Source organism: Lineus longissimus, chromosome 3 (genome assembly GCF_910592395.1).
Source record: "Lineus longissimus chromosome 3, tnLinLong1.2, whole genome shotgun sequence".
In the NCBI taxonomy this organism is placed as follows: Eukaryota; Metazoa; Nemertea; class Pilidiophora; order Heteronemertea; family Lineidae; genus Lineus; species Lineus longissimus.
This window is the reverse complement of record NC_088310.1, coordinates 18,877,990-18,903,117: the sequence shown is the minus strand read 5'-3', so window position 1 is coordinate 18,903,117 and position 25,128 is coordinate 18,877,990. Positions and strand designations below refer to the sequence as shown.

Genomic DNA, 25,128 nt, shown 5'->3' with positions numbered 1-25,128 from the left:
TCAAGAGAAAATTTCCGTTCTTGTTAGTCACGTTTTGCAAATCCCCTTTCCCACGCGGGCTTTTCCGACGTTTTCCTCAAGTCTGGAGTCCGATATATATTTTCGGGCAAAAGGCGTCCGAATAAAGACCATCAGTTTGACGTGAGGTTTTGCGCGTTGGGCGAAGGGGGCCATCACGCAAGTCGGCGTATCATGTCAAGGCGCATTGGTCGGCTTTGTAGCCTTTGACCTGGCACTTAGTTAGGGTGAGTCATGAGAACTAAATGTAAGCATTTCGTCAAAATATCAGGGTCTTAGTAAGGTCTTGGTGTTCACAGGTCAGGTGCATGATTATCTGTGTCAATCTCAGGATCTATGCATCGAAGTGTACATTCCAATTACATTGAGGAGAATTTGTATTTATTATGATAACGATATTATTATTGGCGATGTAAACCAGAAAATGACATCACCAACAGCAACACCATTGCCATCTATGGGAAGAGCATGGAACTAGATTGTCCCTAAATTTTCAATAACGCGAGACATCGCGTGACCTGACGAGAAGGTATTTTGGCAACACTACCGGGGAGCGTATACACTCAGAAAAATAGATAATTACAGGATTTTTACCATGGTAACTTCATGATCTGTGTGTTTAACATATTGTCATGAATCTAGATACCATAAAAATCCATAAACTGTTAGGAAATGTGTACATTACATGCAGATAAACAGTGCTGATTTTGTCGTGTTGGTCTCCACGGATTTCGAACATGGCGATGTTTTCATCAAAAATGTCCAAGTGATAATGTTAGGATTTTACGAACATTGGGCTGATTTTATGCACGTTTCCTCTCCACAAGAAGGTTCAGGGTGTTTATTGCAACAGATACCGGTGTGTTTAGTTCACCATGTCGACGAAAGTTGTGGACAGAATCGACCCATTCAATAGCAAGATTTCCATAAAAACGAAGAAACAGAAAAGATCTCAGGGGTCGTCTCATTACCGGAGTAAAAATGCTGTTGAACTTCAAGCTTTGGCGCAGCTCAAAGGTGAGTATCAGCTCCGGATTCTGGTCAGTGACGCTCGTTTAAGCTCTTCCTAGTATTGCAGAGTTCACGCAGTTGATTGGAGCTGCAGGTCACGTCGAAATATCTCTAGTTGTTCAGTCAGTTGTTGATTGACATTGAACATGTTGAACACGTAAACATGTTGAACATGTCAATTGGTTTTGAGAAGGTCAAGGTCATTTGAACATGTTGAAGAGCCTAGGTCTGGACTCCAGTTCTGGGTCTTTGATATGCTGACATGATAAGTTGATCACTCTTGACATGTTTATTACAGTTTAAGATATATTCCTCTTCAAGTATTTCATGCAATGTCAGATGTTCGCTTTGACAGCATTATTGTACCGTAGTCGATCATGTCGTCATCATTCAATTCAATAGTTATCATGATCGTTGCCTTTTGACCCGCTCCAGAGCATGTTACATCAGACGAAACTTGTCGCCACATCGGAATGTTGCGAGTATTATTGCCAAAATTTTGTTGGGAAATGGCATCAGGACGTTATTCGGCAATGACGACAATAGTATGTCTTCTGACCTTAAAATTATTAATCATGTTGGGTGCTATTATAGCGCATTACCATGGCTTCTCACCTTGCTCAATGTGCTTTTGGTACCATTTATTATCCCGGTCTCCACAGAAATCAATCTGGGGTTTCAACAAGAAAATATCAAGTGCTCAATCGAACTCGACCAGTAGGAAGTTTCTAAGTGGCGATTCAGCCCGGAATCGAACCCACGACCTCTTGATCAAGAGACCGACGCTCTACCACCTGCGCCACCGCGCTTCCTTTTTATTACAACTATTCGCAACGACAGTGCCAACGGTGATGATGGAATATCAACTGTGACTCAACGTCTGACTTGAATAAAACTAATGTTGATGAACATATTATATGGAAAGTATGGTAGCACGGTGTAGGTTACAAGTCCCACTTGTAATCAAACATTACAAAAGATCCACAAAAAAAGGTATTTTTCATTTCAGGAAAAAAACAATCATGTGACCTGTGAAAACCATGTCAAAAATGGTCAAGTATATATTGTGGGTTTATTTTCAGGAGCGTTTATAAATAGTATTACTGTCAATGCAATCTTCTGAACATGTTTTCCATTGTATTCAGCTTGTCATTGTCCATTCCATGATGTCAATTAGAACTGCATCTCATCTGAATCTAGATGAGCTCATGTTTTGACAGTGTATGACTATGAGTATGGTTGATGCTACATGTATCATGGTGAACAGTCCGCCTGGTTGACTTATTGTCGGAGATGGATTGTAATAAATTATTTGTAAAGAGTCTACATGGTTGACATGTCACTGACACTGTCAGATTGATGGAGTGATGGTGAACAGTCCACATGGTTGACTTGTTGACAGAGATGGATAGTGAAGAGTCCACCTATTGGCCTGCTGGTGTTGTCAGAGATGAAAAGTGATGAGTCCACATGGCTGCGATGTCATGGTGATGGTGAACAGTCCACCTGATTGACTTGGTGTCAAAGATGGAAAGTGAAGAGGCCACATAGTTGAATAGCTAGATGGAGAGTGAAGAGTCCACCTGGTTGACTTGTTGTCGGGGATAGATTGGGAAGAGTCCACATATTTGACATGTCAGATTGGCAGTGAACAGTCCAGCTTCATGAGGTTGACTGCCTCAGCTGTCAGAGATGGATAGCAAACAGAGCTTTGGGTAGTCTTTTGTCACTCACTCCCTGTCAGCATGGATTGCAAACAGCTGGTGGATGTGTTGACAGAGATGGATTGTCAACAGTCCAGCTGGTTGATGAGATGATGCTGTCAGAGATGGATGGATGAGGTATATTTTATGTTGAATGCTACATATCCTCCTGCATTCGACTGGGTCCTGGGATAATTCAGCTGATCATCTGAAAATTTCAAGCCAATGTAGTAATGACACTGACAGCAATTTGCATACTCAAGCTCTGCTTGTGCGTGTGTTATTCCTATTGACACTGTGCCTGGCTGATCATGCAAACGTGGCATGAAAAAAAGATTGATTAAAATTCTATTCACACAGTGATTGAGCAGCCATAGCGAAAAACAATAATGAAGAACGAAGGGTGTTCCAGGCACTTTTAAAATTATGATTTACATTCATGACATTGAATGAAAGTGATTGGCATGAAGAATCTCAAATACCTCCGTCTCTCATCACCAAATTTGATGATTGTTCTTGAAATGAGCGATGATCTTCAAAATCGGTTGTCATTTTTCATTGATTTTGATACATGTAATGTACATGTACGTGTACACATACAAAATGTACATGCAGACGTCGGCCAAATGAGGATTGTAGCTTATGCACGCGAGCAACGCTTGCTAAGATCAATACCTTGGATCTGCAATAGCTGGATTGCTCGTGGAAATTGCTATGGCTGCTGTTGCTAATGCTTGGCTGCTCGGCTCTAAGCTGACGAAAGAAATTCACAGCTATCACAATGTTGAATAGAGCAATTTAAAAATGACTAAGAGTAAGACTGAGTGTTTTATTGGACGTCTAAAGAAGGCATGTATCATGGTATTACAGGGTGAAAATGGTGTAAAAAAAGAAGCTTGGTCTGATCGTGATGGAGCTATCTTATTTGTAGACCATGGTTTTTAGCTCACCTCTTAGCAGAGGTGAGCTTATCCCATACCGTGGCGTCCGTCGTCCGTCGTCGTCGTCGTCGTCGTCCGTCGTCCGTTAGCAGGGCACGTTTCGTAACTGTTAGAGCTATTGAGTTGAAACTTGGTACACATGTACCCTTATGTAATGACACCTGGGAGACCAAGTTTCGGTCCGATTCATTTCATGGTTTGGCCACCAGGGGGCCAAACGTTAAAAGTGAAAATATGCAATATCTCCCTTAATAGTAGTCGGGAAATTTTGAAAAAAATATGGTAGGTACTTCTAGCAAAGGTGCATCATATATCCTCCGGGTTTTTGATTTGACCTCCTTTTCAAGGTCACAGAGGTCAAATGGTGTAAATTAGCCGTTAGGATGTAACGATGGCACGTTTCTAAACTGCAATGACTATTGATACCAAGTTTGGTACACATTTACCCCTTAGTCAGGTGATCTTAGGGACCGAAGTTTGGTCCAATATGATTCACCACTTGACCACCAGGGGGCAAAATCCAAAAACCTTAAAAATGTGCTTATTCCTTAACTTCTTGCCCGATTGCCACCAATTTGATATCATGGGTACATCTAACCACCATACAGTATATGTCACACAGGTTTTTAATTTGACCTTCTTGTCAAGGTCACAGAGGTCAAATGGCGTAAATTCGCCGTCAGGCCGTAACTATGGCACGTTTCTTAACTGCAATGACTATTGATCACAAATTAAGTACACATGTACCCCTTGGTCAGGTGATCTCAGGTACCGAAGTTTGGTGCGATCTGATTTTCCGTTTGGCCTCCAGGGAGGCGGCCAAATCCTAAATTCTTCAAAATGCCATTATTCCTAGTAATGACTTGCCCGATTGGCACCAATTTTATATCATAGGTACATCTAATTCTAACAACCATTCAATGGGTGATATGAATAAAGGCTAGCAAATGCTTTTACTTCAATTTTGTACAAAAAGGCCAAGTGTAAATGTACATGGAGTTTTAGATAAAAGCATTTACTACTCTTTATTCATATCACCCAATGTGTCACCCGGGTCTTCTTTGATTTGACCTACTTTTCAAGGTCACAGAGGTTGAATGTACTGTAAATTGGCCATTTTGGGGAAATTGTAATTGCTTGGCCCTACATCAAACCTAACACTACATGACACAAGACCATGCTCTTTATCCATCTTTCCTCCACATGAGGTGAGCACAATGGCCCTGGCCATTTCATTCATCATCAACGTACTCCTTGCTGCAACATGTACATGTATCTCAGATCGGAATTCTTATTCGAAATTGTATTGTATGGTCGCAAATAATCGTCTATCAGTGTCAGTGACCAGGTGTCAAGGTGTGATCAAGACGTCAGAACAGCGAAAGACTTGACAAAACTTCAACAGGTGTGGTCAAACATGTTTAAAAAACAGGGCCAACATGTTAAACAAAAAAGCTTTGAAAAGAGTTTTCTCCAGAAAAGTAAAAGACCATATTTTAAAAACCACCATCCAGTGCACCCAGATGATTCAAAAACCGTTAAAATGCATTTAAAAGTTCAAGCATTCAAATAAAAGTACAAGTGCAAAAGGATGACAATAACATTTCATAGAAAAGAACATGTCCATCATTTGCAGCCAGCCATGATTATTATATCGGACCATTTTGAAGTTGGTGTGTATTTTACTGAATGCATGATCAATGACAATGGTGGTACTGAAATGAGGTTTTTTTTCGTGCGCCATAATGCTGTACGATTTTATGAACTTTGATGTCGAAAGCGAGAGGTGAGGTGTGGCAGCACACTGATTGGTTGGTTATCTATAGCATGGCATTGATCGCCACAGATTGGTTTGACGTTGGCGATTAGTCTTTCTAATGGCTTGGATTTTCCGAGCTTATGACTACATGTATTCTCGGAGTGGAATGGCAGTCTTTTCAGAGTCTGGTCTTTTTTATATGAAATGTATTCGTGCTTGCACATATAGATTGGTACGCACCAGTATGGTACATAATCCCATGCCCTGCCCTTCTGGTACGTCTTTCAGTTTCTCATCACAAACTGTTTATCATGCCTGTGTATAGAAGGCATTGAGTATTAGTAGAAGATGGGCTGCCACCCGACGGAGTTAGGATACATTTGATAATGTTTTTGGCTGCTCATGTAGCCACTGCAAAGCAAATCTACGATGATATACTGTACATGTACATGTCTGACCAATACATGCTTGTAACCACCATGAAGCATATCTATGGATATGGACATGTGGTGCACCGGGATGGAACGATCACGAAATATTGATTTGCCGGCTTTTCCCTCATGATCCAGTTCGATGCTTGGCTTGCCACAGACTCTCACCAATTACGCTGCTTTCTATTTCTCACTGTTGGTTATTGGAAACCAGACAGATTGGTTTACACGAAAATGATTCAGCAGCGACGCGAAATTCCAGTATGGCATCATCCTCTCAGGGCAGGGGTCTGGAGTTGTTGTCTAACTACCCACCTGCCGGTATTGTAAATGTCCCTGTGGACCATTTGTTTGCGAGTGCCTTGACTTGTCAGGACGAGACATGGCCAGCTAGTTCATCTTCATGGCAATTTTTAGTTGCCAAATGGTAGAAAATAGGTAAAATGTTGTTGGGGATCACATCTAAAACCTTGTTCTGGCATGTTTGAGGATGATTGGCCTTCTTGAGGGAATTGTGTCCGAGGCTAGAGTACATGTAAATGTATCCTGACCTAGATAAGTTGAACTAAATTCACGATTCTGCCCTACTACGTGATGGAGGTAGGCCTCTCTGCTGTACAAGTAGCTCTCCAGCTTCCACTGTGGATGAGTTGATGAAGGGCTTTGGAAGTGACTGACTGGCTCGACTAGTACTCTACTGGTACTTGTACTGCAGGATTTTCTGCTGACCTTGCAGTTGAAAGCTTTGGCTACCGCCTACCGGTAGCTCCACCTGCAAGGTCAGCTCCTCAACTTAGGAATTCGCCTGGCTAAGGCTGATGGTAACATGAGCTACCTACCTATACCTGTGCTAGCTAGCTCACTCACTTTCTACAGTGTTCCATCATGGCTAACTTTTTAGCTTCTAGTTTGGGTTACCCTTTGTTATCAGGGTTCTAAGTTCACGTACAAGGATGGTGTTTTGGTTAAAAAGTCTACGTTGTGGGAGTACTGTAATAGGCTGATGAATGATACATGGGTACCCGCGGCGGGGCGGCCAAGACCTGACAGAATGATGTTGATAGGTGGGTTTGTATGTCGAGCTTCTTCTAGTGTAGTCAGTGCCGTGCAAAGGTGCATACATGTAGTGTGCAGTAGACCTGTGAATGTATTGGGAAGTTGGAAGTAAAGTTTACACTCAACTTCCATGCAGATCAAGGGGGGGGTCAGAAGTGATCATCAATGCTCAATTGTTTCACTTGCATATTGGTGAGTTCTGGGGGGGCTGTGAAGAGAGAAAGTATGTTTTCTTTTTTAGTTCTAGTCGGTTAAGCCTTGGAGCTTGACGCATGTCAGCTCTTAAAAAATACCCATCGTAAACTGTTATGTGTTGACCCTAACGCTCTTGGCGCTAAGTGATTTTTAGTGCTTATATACATGTACTCGGAACATGTATGTTGACTACTTGTACAATCAAAAACGTATTACTTCAAGTACTTTTGGTACAATGTATCGGCCTACAAAGTATGAAGAATATTTCTTGTTATATGTTGGCATGTGTTCAGGTTCTATTCCTAGGCCTACATTATTACAACTTTTAGATTTTCACTCAATAGTTAATACTGCCCGATTGTACAAAGGTGCAATCTGCACCTACGAGAATATCATTCATGCGTAGACCTATTGGAATTTCAATGAAAACTGATAAATAGGCTTTGGGATAGTACCTATTCAAACCTCAGACCACGATAGTGGTTGGGGGCACATTGAGAAATTTTCATTGATTCAAAATGACCACTGATATGATCTGCTGAATAATGACTTCCAGATTTTCATTAATTTATATGAAAAGGGGGATCGTTCGTAAACGATCAATTCAAATGAGACTAAATTATGACCTTTGATGATGATGAATGTGACTTTTGAAACATGTCGAAAAAAATGGCTGTGGAAACCTTGATTTGGCAAAATGGTAGCCAAAGTCAGGCTGTGAGCTTAGAGCAGACTAGTGACTATCCATCATCAATATGGCCACACTAATTTACAGATCTTTCCTGGTGCAACTTAGAATTTAGATACTGAAAGTACCGACTCAGAGTCAGACAACAACTGAGACATTTTGAACATTGCTGGCCCTGACATGCACCTTGCGGCTTCATCGTACTAGGACACCTACTAGGAGAACTATACAGGTGCTGGCAAAGACACCAAGTTGCTACAAAGATACCCAGTGGATACTCGCCCAGCTAGCCCTTGCAGTGACACAAGTAACCTCTGGCCAACTTGTGACTGTATCGAACTGTCCTGACAGTGGCGTTGGTCACACCGAGTGGCCTACTAGGACACCTGTAGAGGAGACTGAACGGAACTGTCCTGGCAGTGGAATTGGAAACATCAAGGGGCCTCCGAAACCTGTAGAAGAGGAAACCGTATGGAACTGCCCTTGCAGTGGAATTGGTAACATCAAGTGGCCTCCTTGGACAGGAGACCGTATGGAGCTGTCCTGGCAGTGGAATTGGGAACATCAAGTGGCCTACTGGGACACCTGTAGAATATGAGACCGAATGGAACTGCCCTTGCAGTGGAATTGGAAACATCGAGGGGCCTCCGAAACCTGTAGAAGAGGAAACCGTATGGAACTGCCCTTGCAGTGGAATTGGGAACATCGAGTGGCCTACTAGGACACCTGTAGAAGAGGAGACGGGATGGAACTGCCTTTGCAGTGGAATTGGTAACATCAGGTGGCCACCTTGGACAGGAGACCGTATGGAACTGTCCTGACAGTGGAATTTGGAACATCAAATGGCCTACTAGGACACCTGTAGAAGAGGAGACCAGATGGAACTGTCCTGGGAGTGGAATTGGAAACATCAACAGGCCTCCTTGGACACCTGTAGAAGAGGAGACCGTATGGAACTGTTCTGGCAGTGGCATTTGTCATACCAAGTGGCCAACAGTTCAAGCCACCAGTGGAAGAGGAGAGCCCATGAACTGTTTCAGCTCTGGCACTTACGCTAAGCAGCAAACATGGATTCCTCCTTGGCGGAGGATTGGGAAAGTGGTGATGCTTTGCTTAGCCCAGACTATGATGTACTCAGTGTCTTACAAGCAATCCTCTTCGGAGCAGTAGCTATGGTGAAACACTCAACTCGGACACTACCGGTATGGTATAGCTGTCGAGAAATCCTCATGGTAGAATGGAAGCCAGACAAGAATGACAGGATCTGACAGTGACATTGACATCAAATTCCAATTAACTGACGAGTCTGTTTTTTTTGCTTTTTTGTTTGCTTCTTCGTACAAGGACAAATGATTTCGTTGAATTCAAATAATCTGATTAGAGAATATCTGGACCCTACAATCCTTCACATTGACTGCGCACTCTCGATCAATTCTTTCACACGATCTGGTGTAGCTTTTTATTGCCATTTAGGAAATGATTCGTCTCTAGTTATCAACGTGATGCTGAAATGAATCTGTAAAAATGCTTCCTGTTTGTACAGCCTTTCTCGCCCATGGCAGTGTGTTTGTGTGTGTTGTGCATTAGTATATTCCGGTTGCATCTGTTCTACATAATGTTGTATACGCATGTAGCGTATGTAGTTATTAGAAATGTGCAGATGAGAAGATGGAGCCTTGCTTGATACGTGATCCCCAGCTACTGGAAATTTACTGGCTCTGCACATTATTTGGTATCTTGAGCGTGATGGTTCCGTTACCATAGCAATGGAGTCAATAATCTTACCAATAGCAAGGCAGTGTGGAGCATTCCGGGTTGTATCTGTGACCTATGTATGCGCCATTCACAGATTGTTCAGTGTTTATAGGAGGTTCAGATCATTTTTAAAAATATTGAATTTTTGGTAAACAGATGTTGAAATGTGAGGAAATATTGAGATGAGAAGTAGGTGTTCAACATGTGTACGCTGTAGGCCTACATGGTGTTGTGCATTGTAGTATAATTTAATGTAGACTGAATTTTTCTTCTTCAATACACGATTTATGTACAAAGGTCATACTCAGTGTGCCAATTGAAACAAATGTGGTCTAATTCGAAGTCACCCTCAGAAATTAATTGCACAAATTATGCGGAGGTCCACCTGTAATTAGGTTTTTAGGCCAGTACTGAGTGCCGTGCTGGAGGCTTTTCATCAAAGTGCGTGCGCTGATTTTTCCTGCACCTTCTGCGATGACACCGCCATGAGATGGTAGGAAACGAGCTATCAATTATGGGAGCAACCTACTTCGGACAGAGCACGTCAACCCTGTCACATGCGTTCAGTTGTTGGGCAAAGCCACAGCCATACTAACAGTTCCCCGTCTCTGGCGGGAGCTTGTGCCTTCGGTGTTACCACCTCCTACGATACCCACAAGTCCGAAGTGCCATTGAAGATGTGCCTGATATGACCGCGTGCGTCAACATTTGATCAAGAAGCAGCTTTGTATGTTTGGCGTTCAAAATTGTCAAATTTTTTTGGCTGCAATTTAAAAGTAGACTGTCGTGATACTGTTTCACCGCCTGCTCTTCCCCTCTCCGGTATCTGCTTGGGCTCCCCATCCACTTGGCTCAACTATCTACAAGTGTTGCGAGGAGAGCGGCCAGTGATTTTGTTTCTTGGGATAGACATGATAGAAATCCTCTAGGTTCGTTTAGATTTGAACTCAGAAGGTGTGTACTCCGGCGTAGAGTTATTTGTGAGATGTTTGCTCCCAGCTCTGTATTGATCTGCACTGAGCTCCATGTGTAGGGCAGGTATATTATGGCTATCTCGCAGACTTCTATTTATAAACCATTTTATATGCACATCATCTGCAGCTGCAATTATCAGGTATTCCCCTTCCTGCTCCTTTCTCGCATGCTTTGTATGCAATCAGCGTACAGTTCTAGAGCTTGTTCCAAAAAAATTCGTCAGCAAATGGGGAATTACCATTCAATCAAAGTCACACGGCCAAGATTAGTTGGTCAATATTGGTGCCCGGAAATGAGGCAGACTACCACATTACTCTCAAGTTTGGCCACAGAATATGGTGACCTGGAAAAGACAAACTGTGGCGATCACACTCAATTCCAAGAGCTCAGCTTGGTAAGCTGTAATGGGGCAGACTATAAGTTAAACCTGAAGTCGAGAGGAGTACCAGAGTCACATGCCTCAGGCTGTTCACCAGTTATGGTGACCTGAAATCAAGAAGAAAGCCTACCAGAGTCAGGTCACTCTTGAGCTTCTTGAAAAAGCTTTTCTTCGACTTTTGCAAAAATAGAAATAAATTGTATATATTTCATGTCAGTTCGCTATTTCGAAGCGAGTATATGAATTAAGCATTTGTTGCTAATAATACTAGAATGATATGTTTGAAATGCGTATTTAGCTGGAGGCTAGTTTGATATTTGATATTGATCTGCAGAAAACAACGTTTGCAGAGTTTGTCGTTGTAAAGTTGTGGAACATTGATTTCTACTAAGATAACAAAGTTTCTGAACACATGACTACAATGTATGCATAGCATGCAAGTTAGTTGGGGCTTTGACTTATACATGTATAATGCGAAAAGGGATGAGGCGATACATTTCTGATGGCAAAGATTTTGGCAGTGGGATGTTTTTGATCTGTAATGATTTTTGTCACCTTGCCTCTATTTGAGATGCCAACATTGAATTGATTGGTCCAATTTCATTGCGCATTTCCAAATCGGAACAATTTCTTTTCTCTTTATGTCCAGCATTTCTCCACTGTTTCAAAATCATCTAGCATCATTGCCTTTGGGACTTAGAGATGGTACACGTACGTGCTGCTCCCATTTCAGGAGTATCGATATAACCTCGCGCCCTTTCGCTGGTTGCAAATTGCGTCTAAATCCGTTTTCAAATTTCTCGTTTCAGATACAGCTCCCGCAGAGCAGCAAGAGCTGTTCATCAGGAAACTACAGCAATGCTGTGTGGTCTTTGACTTTATGGATCCAGTCTCTGACCTGAAGAGCAAAGAAATAAAACGGGCATGTCTGAATGAATTAGTGGATTATATAACAGCTACGAAAGGAGTACTACAGGAACCATTATACCCAGAAATAGTCAAATTGGTAGGTATCGCAGTAAATGGCGAATAGGCTAAATGGGTATAGGCAAAATGGTGAATAGGCGAAATGGGTGTAGGCAAAATGGTGAATAGGCAAAATGGGTGTAGGTGAAATGGGGGTACACCTTTTGGGCTACATCCTGCTGACACAATTCATTGCTCGTTCGGGAGCACACTCATAATGGTGCAGAACTCTAACCAAGACAGCAGTTGTGTGCCAGTCCTTGTGTCCTGAAGATGAACCCCTTGCCAGACTGATTGCAGGGTTGGAGACACTTATCATGTATGTGTAGTTCTTGTCCGGATCATGGCAAAATGAACTCATAGTTTTGAGAGAACAGCAGGGCCTTCAGAAGAACAGTAGATGACCACTTATAAATGTATCAGCCCCTTCATTATTGGCTAATAACCTATAAAGGCCCGCCCCTTCCTTTGTTAAATTAGAAGTAAGTAGTGATGGTCAGTGGTCTACAGAACTCTATTGATCCTGAATTTCTCGCTAAACGAATTCTGTCCTGCCTGCGGTCACTCTTATCTTAAATGCGGTTGGTTAGGCGGTTGGTCTGCTGTATGATCAGAAAACGGTCAGTGGCCTGGGGCTATCAACACTCAACGTAGCACAGGATAGATCTCCGAGACATGTGAGAAGAGATCTAGAGCCTTAGAAAGGGTTGAAAGGGTAGAGTTCTTCAGTGATGTGACTTCAAGAAATTCACTCTCCAATTTGAAAACAAAGTCTTTTCGTTTAGTTTTTGAGAGGGTTTAGTAGTAGATGAACAAAATGCTAGGAGATTTGAGTCTTGAGAGAAAAAAGAAGGATAACGATCTTTGTATCTAGTTCTTCAGGCTACATCCAGCTAAGCTTGTATGCTGCAGCGTTGGATATCAAGCACTTTGTCTATTTCCTGTACGTTGATGAGATCTACACAGACATGTACAAGCCAGCATAGCATACTCATTCCAATACCATTACCATACGATTTTACTACGTTCAAAGGTACACAGTCATCCAGATCGTGTACATCAGGTCGACACTATGCATTTGAATGTTAGACCACTACTGTGCAGTTCATCAGTATACTGATGGTGATATGTGTACACGCAGACCTGGAACTGAAAAACGGTCAATGAATTGGATGATGCGGCAAATTAACAATTTACTGCCTATTTGTGGGAGTTTTGCGTGTCAAGGGTCCTCTCCGAATGGTGGTATTTTGTAGCAGAGATTCAAGACAATGTTATTGTCGGTATCATTATTGGCTGGGCTCCCGGATCTGCTGGGGGGAGAATGAGACTGTTTTGGGTCACCTCTAGCTCTGCGAGTGCGACGCCACTGAAAGGGCATGCCAGTGACCAAGGAACTCTGAAATAAAATTGTGGCTCGGTACGTTTTTGATTCCAAAAAGGAGTGCTGAGTTCGCCTTGGTCATCCCTGTAGTTCTGTGAACAGCTGTCAACCTCTGAGAAACATCCTTGGTTGTGCATGTGATCTCTCAAACACTTGACATGTCAGTATCAGTTCATTGTGCCTTGGGTAAGTCATTTTTCCAGGTTCTGCACATACTATACTGGTTTTGTCTAGATTTGAAGGAGGTCAACTAGTATAAATGATTGATTGCTTCAATCAGGAGCAAGCAGTCGAATAGTTGAACAATGTTATGGATGACAGCTTTGCGTGTTGCCACCAGTCCTGACTGGAACCAGTCAGGGATGTGAATGATGGATGTCCTTCCCTTCCCAAGAGCCAAACTGCAATTGACAATTTGGGCACATCCTCTTCCGTTGCATGTCTCTCCAGTATAAATGATCAAATCCTAATTGGTACCACCTTGAGCACTAATAATCTAAATGGCAAAATTTGCCAGTTTTTGCTGCGGGTCTGGAGTCACCCATTGCAGAATATTCCTGTTGCCATGGCAACCCCAAGCTTATTCTTGGCAGAACAAATTGTCGGATATTAGCCATCTTAGACACCTGACAACAGAACTCTCAGCCTGACCGTCTTGACAACTGTCCGCATCTATCAAAACATTCATTATCAGTATGGTCATTTTGCCTGATCTTCATCGATTAATCGATTTTCAAATGATGGTCGATTTCGTACGGGCTTTCTGTGTAATCGTTATATCCGTCAGTCATGCCTCGCACAGCCTTATCTGTGTTACCATTCTAATGCAACTGTTCTAATAGCCTGTTGACTGGCAACCCTTAAAAGTCGCTGAATGCACTGGTAATTTTTGCACACGGTGGTTGGGCATGATTGGAATGAGAACCGTCTTCTTGGTGTTGATGACTCCGTTGGTGATTTTATCAACCGGCGCACTGTGTGGTAAGGTTTTGTCTCTCCAGCATTACCCAACCTGTTTTGTTTGTTTCTTACTATCAAAATAAGTCCCACAGGTGCACATCTAGGAGAGGAACATTTCCCCTATCAACAGTCCCCGGCCCCCCTATCAGGGCCACCCATCTTGATCAATGGTCTAAGTGTCTGATGAGCAACTGCTGTGAAACCGTTTATACCACACCTGGCAAAACCCTCATGGCAGGTTTTTCCGCCATTCTGCACAACTTTGCTCCAGTGCTCCGACTGAGCGTAACGTCATGTCCGTATCCAAGGCATGACGTCACACAGAGGACAAACCCAACGTCAACCGCTACGCCTTGACGTAGGTTCCAACACTCCATCACGGTTTGAGAGATCGTGCTAAGGTCTTCATCTTCACAAACGGTCACACAGCTAAGCTAGCTGGTCACACGTCTGCAATTGCCATGTCGAAAGACCTTCTGGGCCTGTGTGAATGCCTGGAGCAATCCCATCCAAGGTGTGATCACAGAGTACCATTGCTCTGAGATGTGATGCAAAATCTGTGTGAAGGTATGTTGGCTCTGTTCTGCATATTGATTAAACTGTGTAGTGAAGATGTAGATGACAATACCATTGCACTCTGACATTCAGTTCATCCTGCAACCCTGCGCTGCTCCATTTAAGTAACATGTATACTCACTGTAATGTAATAGGACGAGGTAAATTGTGCAGGATATCAGATTCGGTTAACTAGTCGATGTGATTGAATGGGATCATGACTTGATCAATATCATGACCTGCTGTTGCCAAATTGGGTTATGTACTTCCTCATGGCTCTTGCCGGCACTGCACAAAAAGGCACAAGAGTACAAATGTAGCATGATTGAGCTGATGAGCCAGATCATTGACCTATTGATTGACTTGCGTGCTTGACTGGCCTACTCCAGCTGTTTTCATGCTTCATTAAGTGTCCTCTTCCTCATTATTTTCTGCCAACAATACTGTCCATGTAGTATCTTGACGCTTGCAGCCGAGCTGTTGTATCTATGGACAATTTCACTCTTAGTCTTAGTGCTCAACTGAACACATGAACCAGGCATCAAGAGCTATTCTCATTGCTATGGAGGAGCCTTCCAATCTGAGAGTGTGTCCGACTGTCCATATTTGTTCTGGTTTATTAGGCTGTGTACCCATAGACTACTATTCGCTTGTGGCGTTTTTTCTTGTTTCATGGTCGCTTGTGACCATCTGACTTCTCATCTGTTTGGACAAAATCCAAAACTTTTGTGCGTGTCCAACTCTTCTACAAGCTCCACCTCAATGCGGTGCATTTATTAGAACTGGCGCATCGGGGCGTTGCGACATGTATAGTGAAATGATAACAGCTCAATGAAGCGACAAGTGGGATGGGAGGCTCTGCTGAGTACAAAACAGTCAAGACGTACGCAGATGTGCCTGGATCAGGCAAATCCAGTTTCGTTTCTTGACCTACCGCCCAACGTTAATGTGCTCACACTGCTGGGAGAGTAAATCCTCATTTGAATCAGAACCAGCCTTGGCAGATTGCGTATATTTACAGATACCAATGATACCATTGCAGCTATTGTATGATCTTGCACTTTAACCATGCTCTTGTTCTTCTATTTTACAGATAGCATGTAATATCTTCAGGACATTACCTCCAAGTGATAACCCCGACTTTGACCCAGAGGAGGACGACCCAACGTTAGAGGCAGCGTGGCCGCACCTACAGGTGAGCAACAAGGTGCTAACATGATTCAGTTGGCTGTCTCGCAGGTCATGCCGCTGGATTTATCTACACTTCTTTTTACCTCTTTGGGGCTTTACACGATTGACCAGAGATGCACAAATTCTTTGATAAAAAGGTGAAACGTGACCAGAGAATCAGGGAATCTAAGTAAAAATTCATTGAACAAATAACGCCTACTCTTAGATGACAGGCATGCTGCAGACGTTATAACCATAATCGACAACTTCCCCTCATCCATGATTGTGAGTGGGGAACTTTATCACACTTCATTCAAGAGACCTAGTCATAAAAGCTGTCATGTACAGACACAGTAAAACACACATATGAATGAGCATCATGCATACACACTCACTACTTCCATTCTCATTGTGCATAAGATTGTGCATCTCTGTCAGTCAATGGGTTATGTGGGACTGGGAGTAAGCCAAGGAGCCTTTCTTTGACACTCTCTTGCCATCATGTACAAACTTTTTCCTGTTCGTAAAAAGCAAGCATTATTATCGACAGTGAAGATACACGACGTGATCCTCGTGCATATTTGCTTCATTGGCGAAGAAACTCATGAGTGATGGGGATAAACCTTTATCGTCCTGTGATGGGGATAAAACATTATCGTCCTGTCATGCCTGGGCATAAGCCAGGGTCAAGCATGTCAAAAGATGAGATTGGAAATATTCCAACTACAACAAGCCCGTGGGGAAAAAGACAAGTAGTGCTGTACAGTGGTCAACATAGGCTTTAGCTCAAGGTGTTATTCGGGGAACCTGCGAGTAGAGATAGTCATCCTTCTTTGCATACGAACCAGTAGTCCGTTGATATATTTGTTGAGGGAAAAGTGAAATATCTTACTACTATAAGAGGTTGCCAGCCCTGAAATGGCATGGCTTTTGGCAAGGGGAATGCTAAAATCGAACCTTGCTGCATAGAGTTCAGTGGGCCAGCCCCACACAGACTCGACATGTCTACATCTTATTTTCCTCAATCAAGCTGCATCTGATCGACTCGGAGGCATCAGTATTAACCAGCGATGTGGCGCAGCTGTTGTTCTTCACCTGTTGCATCTCGTCTACATGTCATCCAGAGATCTGACATGGTCATTACTGAGGGGAAATCAATGCAGCTCTCTGATTCAAACAGTCACGCCACTTCTCGCAATTCAATTTACTGGGAAAAACTAAGCATCTGAACTTGATTGGATCATTTATATCTGGGTGTTTGAATTTCTGGACCAATGAGTGGAGGTGGGTATAAAAGAATGGTACAGGTCCTCCCTTAGTGTCATTGAGGTTATTTGGAACTGAAGAGTTATTGCCTTGACTGAAAGCTGGCCGATGGATGACACAGCCATGACCTTGTTGTGGATTACGATAAGCACTTTGGCTTACCAAATAGTTTTCCGATATTGGTTGCTCTGTAGAGTGCAATAGCATCAGAGCAGTGACTAGCATCTGAGCATTCACTAGCATCTGAGCAGCATCAGCTGAACATGACAACACAAGAAACCTGGCAAGAATTAAAAAAAACAAGCGTGGGTGGTTGGCTTTATAAAGAATTGCCCGATATTGCCAAACCGCGAAAGGAAAAACTCTGATGGCACCAGACCTGTTCAAGACCGAAATGGTCTTGGGTTAAATTGAGAACATGACATGGCTGATAATGGATGGTCAGGGGGGACCACAGCTATGACCTGATGACCTTTTAGTCAGTCTAGGTTTAATTCCGGCGCAGACTAACCAAATGTGATGTTAAAGGGCAAATAACTAGGGCCGTTATAGATGCAACTGAGGTGAATGTCCCTTTAATTAAATCTGTGTAGTCATGATGTACATGTAATTAAAGTCATCATGCTTCTCCCAAGATCTAACAGATGCCTGCTTTGCTAAAAGTAATTATAATAGGCTAGTACTAAGTACATGTAGTACAGGATGGCATGAGAGGGGTCAGCTTCATTTGCTTGCATGTACATACTTGCATGAAATCTCTAAAACAGAAGTTTACTGCAGTCGGATTGCAGAGCTATTTCTGTGGCAGACAATGCTGGACAGCTAGCCAGTCATCGCACCGGATAAAATATGCTGCACATAAATATGTCCTGCTCTGCACTTTCCATCCATTCTCCCATGCTTGCAATTTCCGTTTCAGATTAGTGAAACCAAAAGTGGTATTTTCTGTGTCTCCAGATGTACAAAATTAACATGTCCAATGTCAGTCCTGTGGCTGCTGTATCCTTATGTACAAAATTAACATGTCCAATGTCGATTCTGTGACTGTTTGTAAGTTGGTAGAACTGTTTCACCCTTGTTGGTGGTGCATGTCGAAAGTAAGTTCCTTCCTGTCGTCAATGGTGCATCTAACTAATTCTGGATAAGATGCATGTAACTACTGAAAATCAGCATTACCATTTGATGGTGTAAATCCATTGAAATCACAAGTATTGCTTTGACCGGTTATAACAGAGTTGCCATGGATTGGTCCGGCTGCAGGCAGTCTTTTCAATGGGTGTCATAGTAACTCAATGTTGAACCTAAGACCGTCAGTTGACATCTGGTTGTGTTCAACTCTGTTTTTAGGTGACGAAGCCTCACCTTGACAGGATTTCGACCAGGATTTAAATGAGAAGGGCAAAAAACTATTTACCATTGGAACAACTTTTACACTTTTGTTAATTTTTCATTTTCTTCCAGCTGATTTTCATCAAAAATGTCAATTAGAATTCACATTTGAATATAATCATCTTGTTACTGTAAAACACGTTTCTAGCTCCCCATCATGGAAAAAAGAAGGTTTTTTGGGGTGCCTATTTCTATCTGTAGCCTTAACTTCTTTGACGTACTCTACCCTGTGGCAGACACCCTGATTGGTTGTTGATGACCACTTTATTCATGGCAGACAAGATCAGTACACAATGTCGTAGCAGTATTTATTACAAACATAACCTCAATTCTATTCTTGCTATTGATCCATATCAAGGTCATACTCGGCTTGGTAGATACACTGTGTGTGTATGTGCCATGTGTAGTTTACTACATATCATTTTAACATACATTCCGAAACTAAAAATAATAAATCAATGAGTCGGTTTGCATGAATTTCATGAACATTGTTCCATGGAGGTCGATCGATTATAAAAATAAGGTCCAAACTGTCAACCGAGACCGAATCCGCTGATATTAGTGATAGTGGATTCACATGCTTTGATTGGCTGTTTCGTCTTGTCTCATCCCTGAACATTCTTCTCTGGAGATATAGCGAGGCAGTAATTGATTGCCTATGATGTGCACAGCCTTACAATGGTGTATGCTACTTATACAACAGACATAGCGTATGTACATGATACATCAGATGTACATGAAAATGACTCATTGAGTTCATCATGTATGTTCTAGTACAAGCATTGCATCTCAAGAAAAAAGGAACGTTCCACTACCTAAACATTTAGGTCAACTCGTTTTATTACCAGAAGATTTGTAGGCACAGTTGAATGGAATATTGACTAGAACGTAAAATAGAGACCTAACGGTATCACCCCCTCCCCTCCACTGTAGAATCTGATTCCATATGGCAGCAGTACAGATTCACCTCTCACATGTCTCGTGTCCTAAAAGTTAAGTCAAGATCGTCATACACAGATGGTCCAGGTTTATTGCCTCGAAGATGCTAGAGTTTCATCATGACTTCCCCAGAGACAGGACAGGTTGATCTCCATGTCCCACAGGTAGTGTCAAGAGCATCATCCCCTGAGACAGGACAGGTTGATCTCCATGTCCGACAGGTTGTGTCAAGAGTATCGTCCCCTGAGACAGGTCAGGTTTATTTCCATGTCCCACAGGTAGTGTCAAGAGTATCATCCCCTGAGACAGGTCAGGTTGATCTCCATGTCCCACAGGTTGTGTCAAGAGTATCATCCCCTGAGACAGGTCAGGTAGATCTCCATGTCCCACAGGTTGTGTCAAGAGTATCATCCCCTGAGACAGGTCAGGTAGATCTCCATGCCCCACAGGTTGTGTCAAGAGTATCATCCCCTGAGACAGGACAGGTTGATCTCCATGTCCCACAGGTAGTGTCAAGAGTATCATCCCCTGAGACAGGACAGGTTGATCTCCATGTCACACAGGTTGTGTCAAGAGTATCATCCCCTGAGACAGGACAGGTTGATCACTATGTCCCACATGTTGTGTCAAGAGTATCATCCCCTAAGACAGGACAGGTTGGTCTCCATGTCCCACAGGTTGTGTCAAGAGTATCATCCCCTGAGACAGGACAGGTTTATTTCCATGTCCCACAGGTTGTGACAAGAGTATCATCCACTGAGACAGGACAGGTTGATCTCCATGTCCCACAGGTTGTGTCAAGAGTATCGTCCCCTGAGACAGGACAGGTTTATTTCCATGTCCCACAGGTTGTGACAAGAGTATCATCCACTGAGACAGGACAGGTTGATCTCCATGTCCCACAGGTTGTGTCAAGAGTATCGTCCACTGAGACAGGACAGGTTTATTTCCATGTCCCACAGGTTGTGACAAGAGTATCATCCACTGAGACAGGACAGGTTGATCTCCATGTCCCACAGGTTGTGTCAAGAGTATCATCCCCTGAGACTGGACAGGTTTATTTCCATGTCCCACAGGTTGTGACAAGAGTATCATCCACTGAGACAGGACAGGTTGATCTCCATGTCCCACAGGTTGTGTCAAGAGTATCGTCCACTGAGACAGGACAGGTTTATTTCCATGTCCCACAGGTTGTGACAAGAGTATCATCCACTGAGACAGGACAGGTTGATCTCCATGTCCCACAGGTAGTGTCAAGAGTATCATCCCCTAAGACAGGACAGGTTGATCTCCATGTCCCACAGGTTGTGTCAAGAGTATCATCCCCTGAGACAGGACAGGTTTATTTCCATGTCCCACAGGTTGTGACAAGAGTATCATCCACTGAGACAGGACAGGTTGATCTCCATGTCCCACAGGTTGTGTCAAGAGTATCGTCCCCTGAGACAGGACAGGTTTATTTCCATGTCCCACAGGTTGTGACAAGAGTATCATCCACTGAGACAGGACAGGTTGATCTCCATGTCCCACAGGTTGTGTCAAGAGTATCGTCCACTGAGACAGGACAGGTTTATTTCCATGTCCCACAGGTTGTGACAAGAGTATCATCCACTGAGACAGGTCAGGTTGATCTCCATGTCCCACAGGTTGTGTCAAGAGTATCGTCCCCTGAGACAGGTCAGGTTGATCTCCATGTCCCACAGGTAGTGTCAAGAGTATCATCCCCTGAGACAGGTCAGGTTGATCTCCTTGTCCCACAGGTAGTGTCAAGAGTATCATCCCCTGAGACAGGTCAGGTTGATCTCCATGTCCCACAGGTTGTGTCAAGAGTATCATCCCCTGAGACAGGACAGGTTGATCTCCATGTCCCACAGGTAGTGTCAAGAGTATCGTCCCCTAAGACAGGACAGGTTGATCTCCATGTCCCACAGGTTGTGACAAGAGTATCATCCACTGAGACAGGACAGGTTGATCTCCATGTCACACAGGTTGTGTCAAGAGTATCATCCCCTGAGACAGGACAGGTTGATCTCCATGTCACACAGGTTGTGTCAAGAGTATCATCCCCTGAGACAGGTCAGGTAGATCTCCATGTCACACAGGTTGTGTCAAGAGTATCATCCCCTGAGACAGGACAGGTTGATCTCCATGTCACACAGGTTGTGTCAAGAGTATCATCCCCTGAGACAGGACAGGTTGATCACTATGTCCCACATGTTGTGTCAAGAGTATCATCCCCTAAGACAGGACAGGTTGGTCTCCATGTCCCACAGGTTGTGTCAAGAGTATCGTCCCCTGAGACAGGACAGGTTTATTTCCATGTCCCACAGGTTGTGACAAGAGTATCATCCACTGAGACAGGACAGGTTGATCTCCATGTCCCACAGGTTGTGTCAAAAGTATCGTCCCCTGAGACAGGACAGGTTTATTTCCATGTCCCACAGGTTGTGACAAGAGTATCATCTACTGAGACAGGACAGGTTGATCTCCATGTCCCACAGGTTGTGTCAAGAGTATCGTCCACTGAGACAGGACAGGTTCATCTTCATGTCCCACAGGTTGTGTCAAGAGTATCGTCCCCTAAAACAGGACAGGTTCATTCTCATGTTCCTCAAGGTGTGTTAGAAATATCATCCCATAAGTCCCTGCTGTGTTTGTCTAGAGGTTTGTCTATTGTAGGGCAGTGTGCTGGTTGTGACCATAATTAATGACCAGACATTTATTGAACCCACACACCAATACTTTTGACTTACATGATGCTGTTTTTTTCCCCCAATTGATTTTTTTGATCCCTCGAGACAACACTGATTTCTTTCTCTTTTCAGATTGTATACGAGTTTTTTCTGCGGTTCTTGGAATCTCTGGAATTCCAGCCAACCATCGCAAAAAAATATATAGACCAGAAATTTGTTCTTCAAGTAAGTACCCATTGTAAATCATAGTAACATATTTCCTTTACATCGTGGGTACAAGATTTGGTTGTACCAGTGCCAATGGATATGAACTTAGTGTCACGAATGGTCAGTGATCCAAGCAAAAGTTTTTTCTTGTGTTCCATAGCATGGCAGGGTGATTATCCCATTGGAGTGGCACTCGTCGTTTTGGTTGTCTGATCAGCGAATAGGAATGGTACAGGGTGCTTCTCTTGTCATGGGTTGGAGCCCAGTTCAGGGGAGGAGGCAACATATAACAACATTTTCTCCCCTGGCAAATAGTATGCAACTGCTGTGGTGCGGTTCCCAAGTTGCTCCAAGTGATTCAGAGCAAAAATTCGATAATTTGACCAGGCACTAGAAACAAAGTGTTGTAATTGTATTCTAGAAGTGGCTGTGAAGACAAATATAACTATTGACATGACTCTCGGCTCCTGCGTACCAATCCGAATTGTGATCTCGGAGGGGCTGGGGCTTTCTCGCCAGTGCTGATGCAACAATGGGGTGATACTGATATTGTGTCCCATACATTTTCCACCCACAGCATGAACCATACAAGGTCAATCTTCCATTTCAACTGAATCACTGAAAAAGAAAATGTTAAAATATGACTCAGTGGGATAAAGTTATAAGAGTTTTTTGAAGGTTTTACGTGTCCCTCCCCCTATTTGCGGACCCATTCCTCTTACTGTAGTGTTTGCGATGAAAAATCTTATGAAGAACCTATCCTAAAGTGTGTTTTGAAACTCCACGAAGTGATATTTTACCAGACTTGGTGTTCTAAATGTTGTGTTTTCATTTCAGCTGTTGGAATTATTTGACAGTGAAGACCCACGAGAAAGAGATTTCCTCAAGACTGTACTGCATAGAATATATGGCAAATTCTTAGGGCTTCGAGCTTTCATCAGAAAACAGATAAATAATATTTTTCTAAAGTAAGTATGACAGCTAGGTCTGTTAACATACTTACCGCATTGGCGGGAATGAATAAACTACAGACTTTCCTTGTGTTTCATATGCCCATAGACAGTTCTTTAAGTGCCCCACAAAAAGAGAATTTTATGGCTGCGATAATCGTTACAGGTTGATGCAAAAAAAAAATCTCTTTTCAGCTTTAGGAAACGATTGTCATCTTGCTTATATTTCCTATCCCAGTGAGCAAGCGTCACCTGGTATTAATTTCAAAAGTACCACAGCTCTATAAATAACTTGACAACTAACTATTGCATTGTATTAGGGTTTTTGGCGACAGATTAAATTTTTTCACACCAACCTACGCACCAGTTGTAAAAAGGTTGTTATTGGTGCGCTATTTCCAGCAGTGCGTTTATTATCTGGTGCTATCCCTCCCCGCCCACGTTAGTTGTCTTATAACCAAAGGCTTCTAACTGTCACCGAAACATTCACATAACAATGTAGAGGATTACAAAGATTGCCAGCACCTTGGTAACATGCTATAGGACTTGTGGGGCTTTGTATATCAGACCTGTTGCGAAGCTGTGCAAGTATGAGCATGTCATTGTTCTCATCTATTGACCACGTATAGTTCAGAGAATGGAACAGACACCTCTGATCGTCATGAATAAAACATCGGTTGGAAATGTCAGATGATATAGGCTTGAGTCAGAAAAACAAGAATAGCGGGAATTTCGGTTCCTCGAAACCAACACCAGCTCATGCAGAAGTACAACATAGGTTCTCCCTGTGATCGAACCCGGACCCTATTGCGTGGTAGCCAGCAATAGGCTATGAGGCTCCTCGATAGGGAGGTTGAGATCAAGGATTTATCAAGGATCCAATAGAAATCTACACGAAACTCGTCTTCTTTCGACAGAGTTTTATCCGTATAGATGGATATCTTTGTTGTCATTCTGACGTCATTACCGTTGGCTGCGCGCGCATACTCGTATCTCAACAGAGGGGATAACGTGACGTGACAATATCAACGTCCACGATCTTTGTTAGTTTCACTTGGATACGAGAAGTTTTCCTCACCTATCTTGTGACTTTCATGATATTTTAGAATAAAACTTAGATACGATTTTGTCACCATAACAGCCGTACATCATCTGTGTTCTTTTTTGCAGGTTTATATATGAAACGGAAGTGTTCAATGGAGTGGGAGAGTTGCTAGAAATATTAGGCAGGTGAGTATAAATATCAGTTGAAATGACTGAAATTGCAGATTCAGGAAGTCTGTCTTGTCATGATAACAATGAATTGAAGGGAAAATGTTGAGAACTTTTTCCTTAAAATCCCACGGGGAAAGGTGTTGCAGCATTTAGAGCCTGCCTTGTCCCATATCCTGCAGTGATGTCGCTTTTTCATGACCAGCCCTATCTGTCCTTAGAAAGAAGTAATGAATGCTGCTCGGAGCCAAGGAAGATAACAGATTTTAAACCGTGGCATTGTATTCAAATTATAAGTTTGGTGGGTGTCGGCAATAGACAACATCCGAAAGTTGGCAAGCATGTAATAAGAAATGCACAATACATGTGATTCCTCATGCTATGGTACAATTGCAAATTGGTTGAATTTCAAATGTGGTCTTCTGAAAATATTTCCACCTCTGATTAACTTTGACCCGATTTAAAAAGCAGGCTTATCGTTCAAAACAACTCGAAGTTGAGAACTATAGTATATTCCTTTAAAGTC

The 25,128-nt window shown here is 42.8% G+C and overlaps 1 protein-coding gene across 5 annotated transcripts in view; it reads left to right on the top strand.

Annotated features, from left to right (window-relative positions):
- Positions 1-542: 542 nt before the first annotated feature.
- Positions 543-25,128, top strand: part of LOC135484105 (serine/threonine-protein phosphatase 2A 56 kDa regulatory subunit epsilon isoform-like) — a 33,746-nt gene continuing 9,160 nt past the window's right edge. For 2 of the 5 annotated variants that reach the window (XM_064765226.1, XM_064765225.1), the window contains exons 1-6: positions 543-1,035; positions 11,721-11,917; positions 15,870-15,971; positions 22,366-22,458; positions 23,278-23,408; positions 24,561-24,620. In XM_064765226.1, coding sequence (XP_064621296.1) covers positions 894-1,035; positions 11,721-11,917; positions 15,870-15,971; positions 22,366-22,458; positions 23,278-23,408; positions 24,561-24,620 — 725 coding nt within the window. In that variant the 5' untranslated portion in view covers positions 543-893. Of the gene's footprint in view, positions 1,036-6,778; positions 6,928-11,720; positions 11,918-15,869; positions 15,984-22,365; positions 22,459-23,277; positions 23,409-24,560; positions 24,621-25,128 lie in introns of those variants that run through there. The other 3 variants (XM_064765224.1, XM_064765223.1, XM_064765227.1) reach the window with 2 other exon arrangements.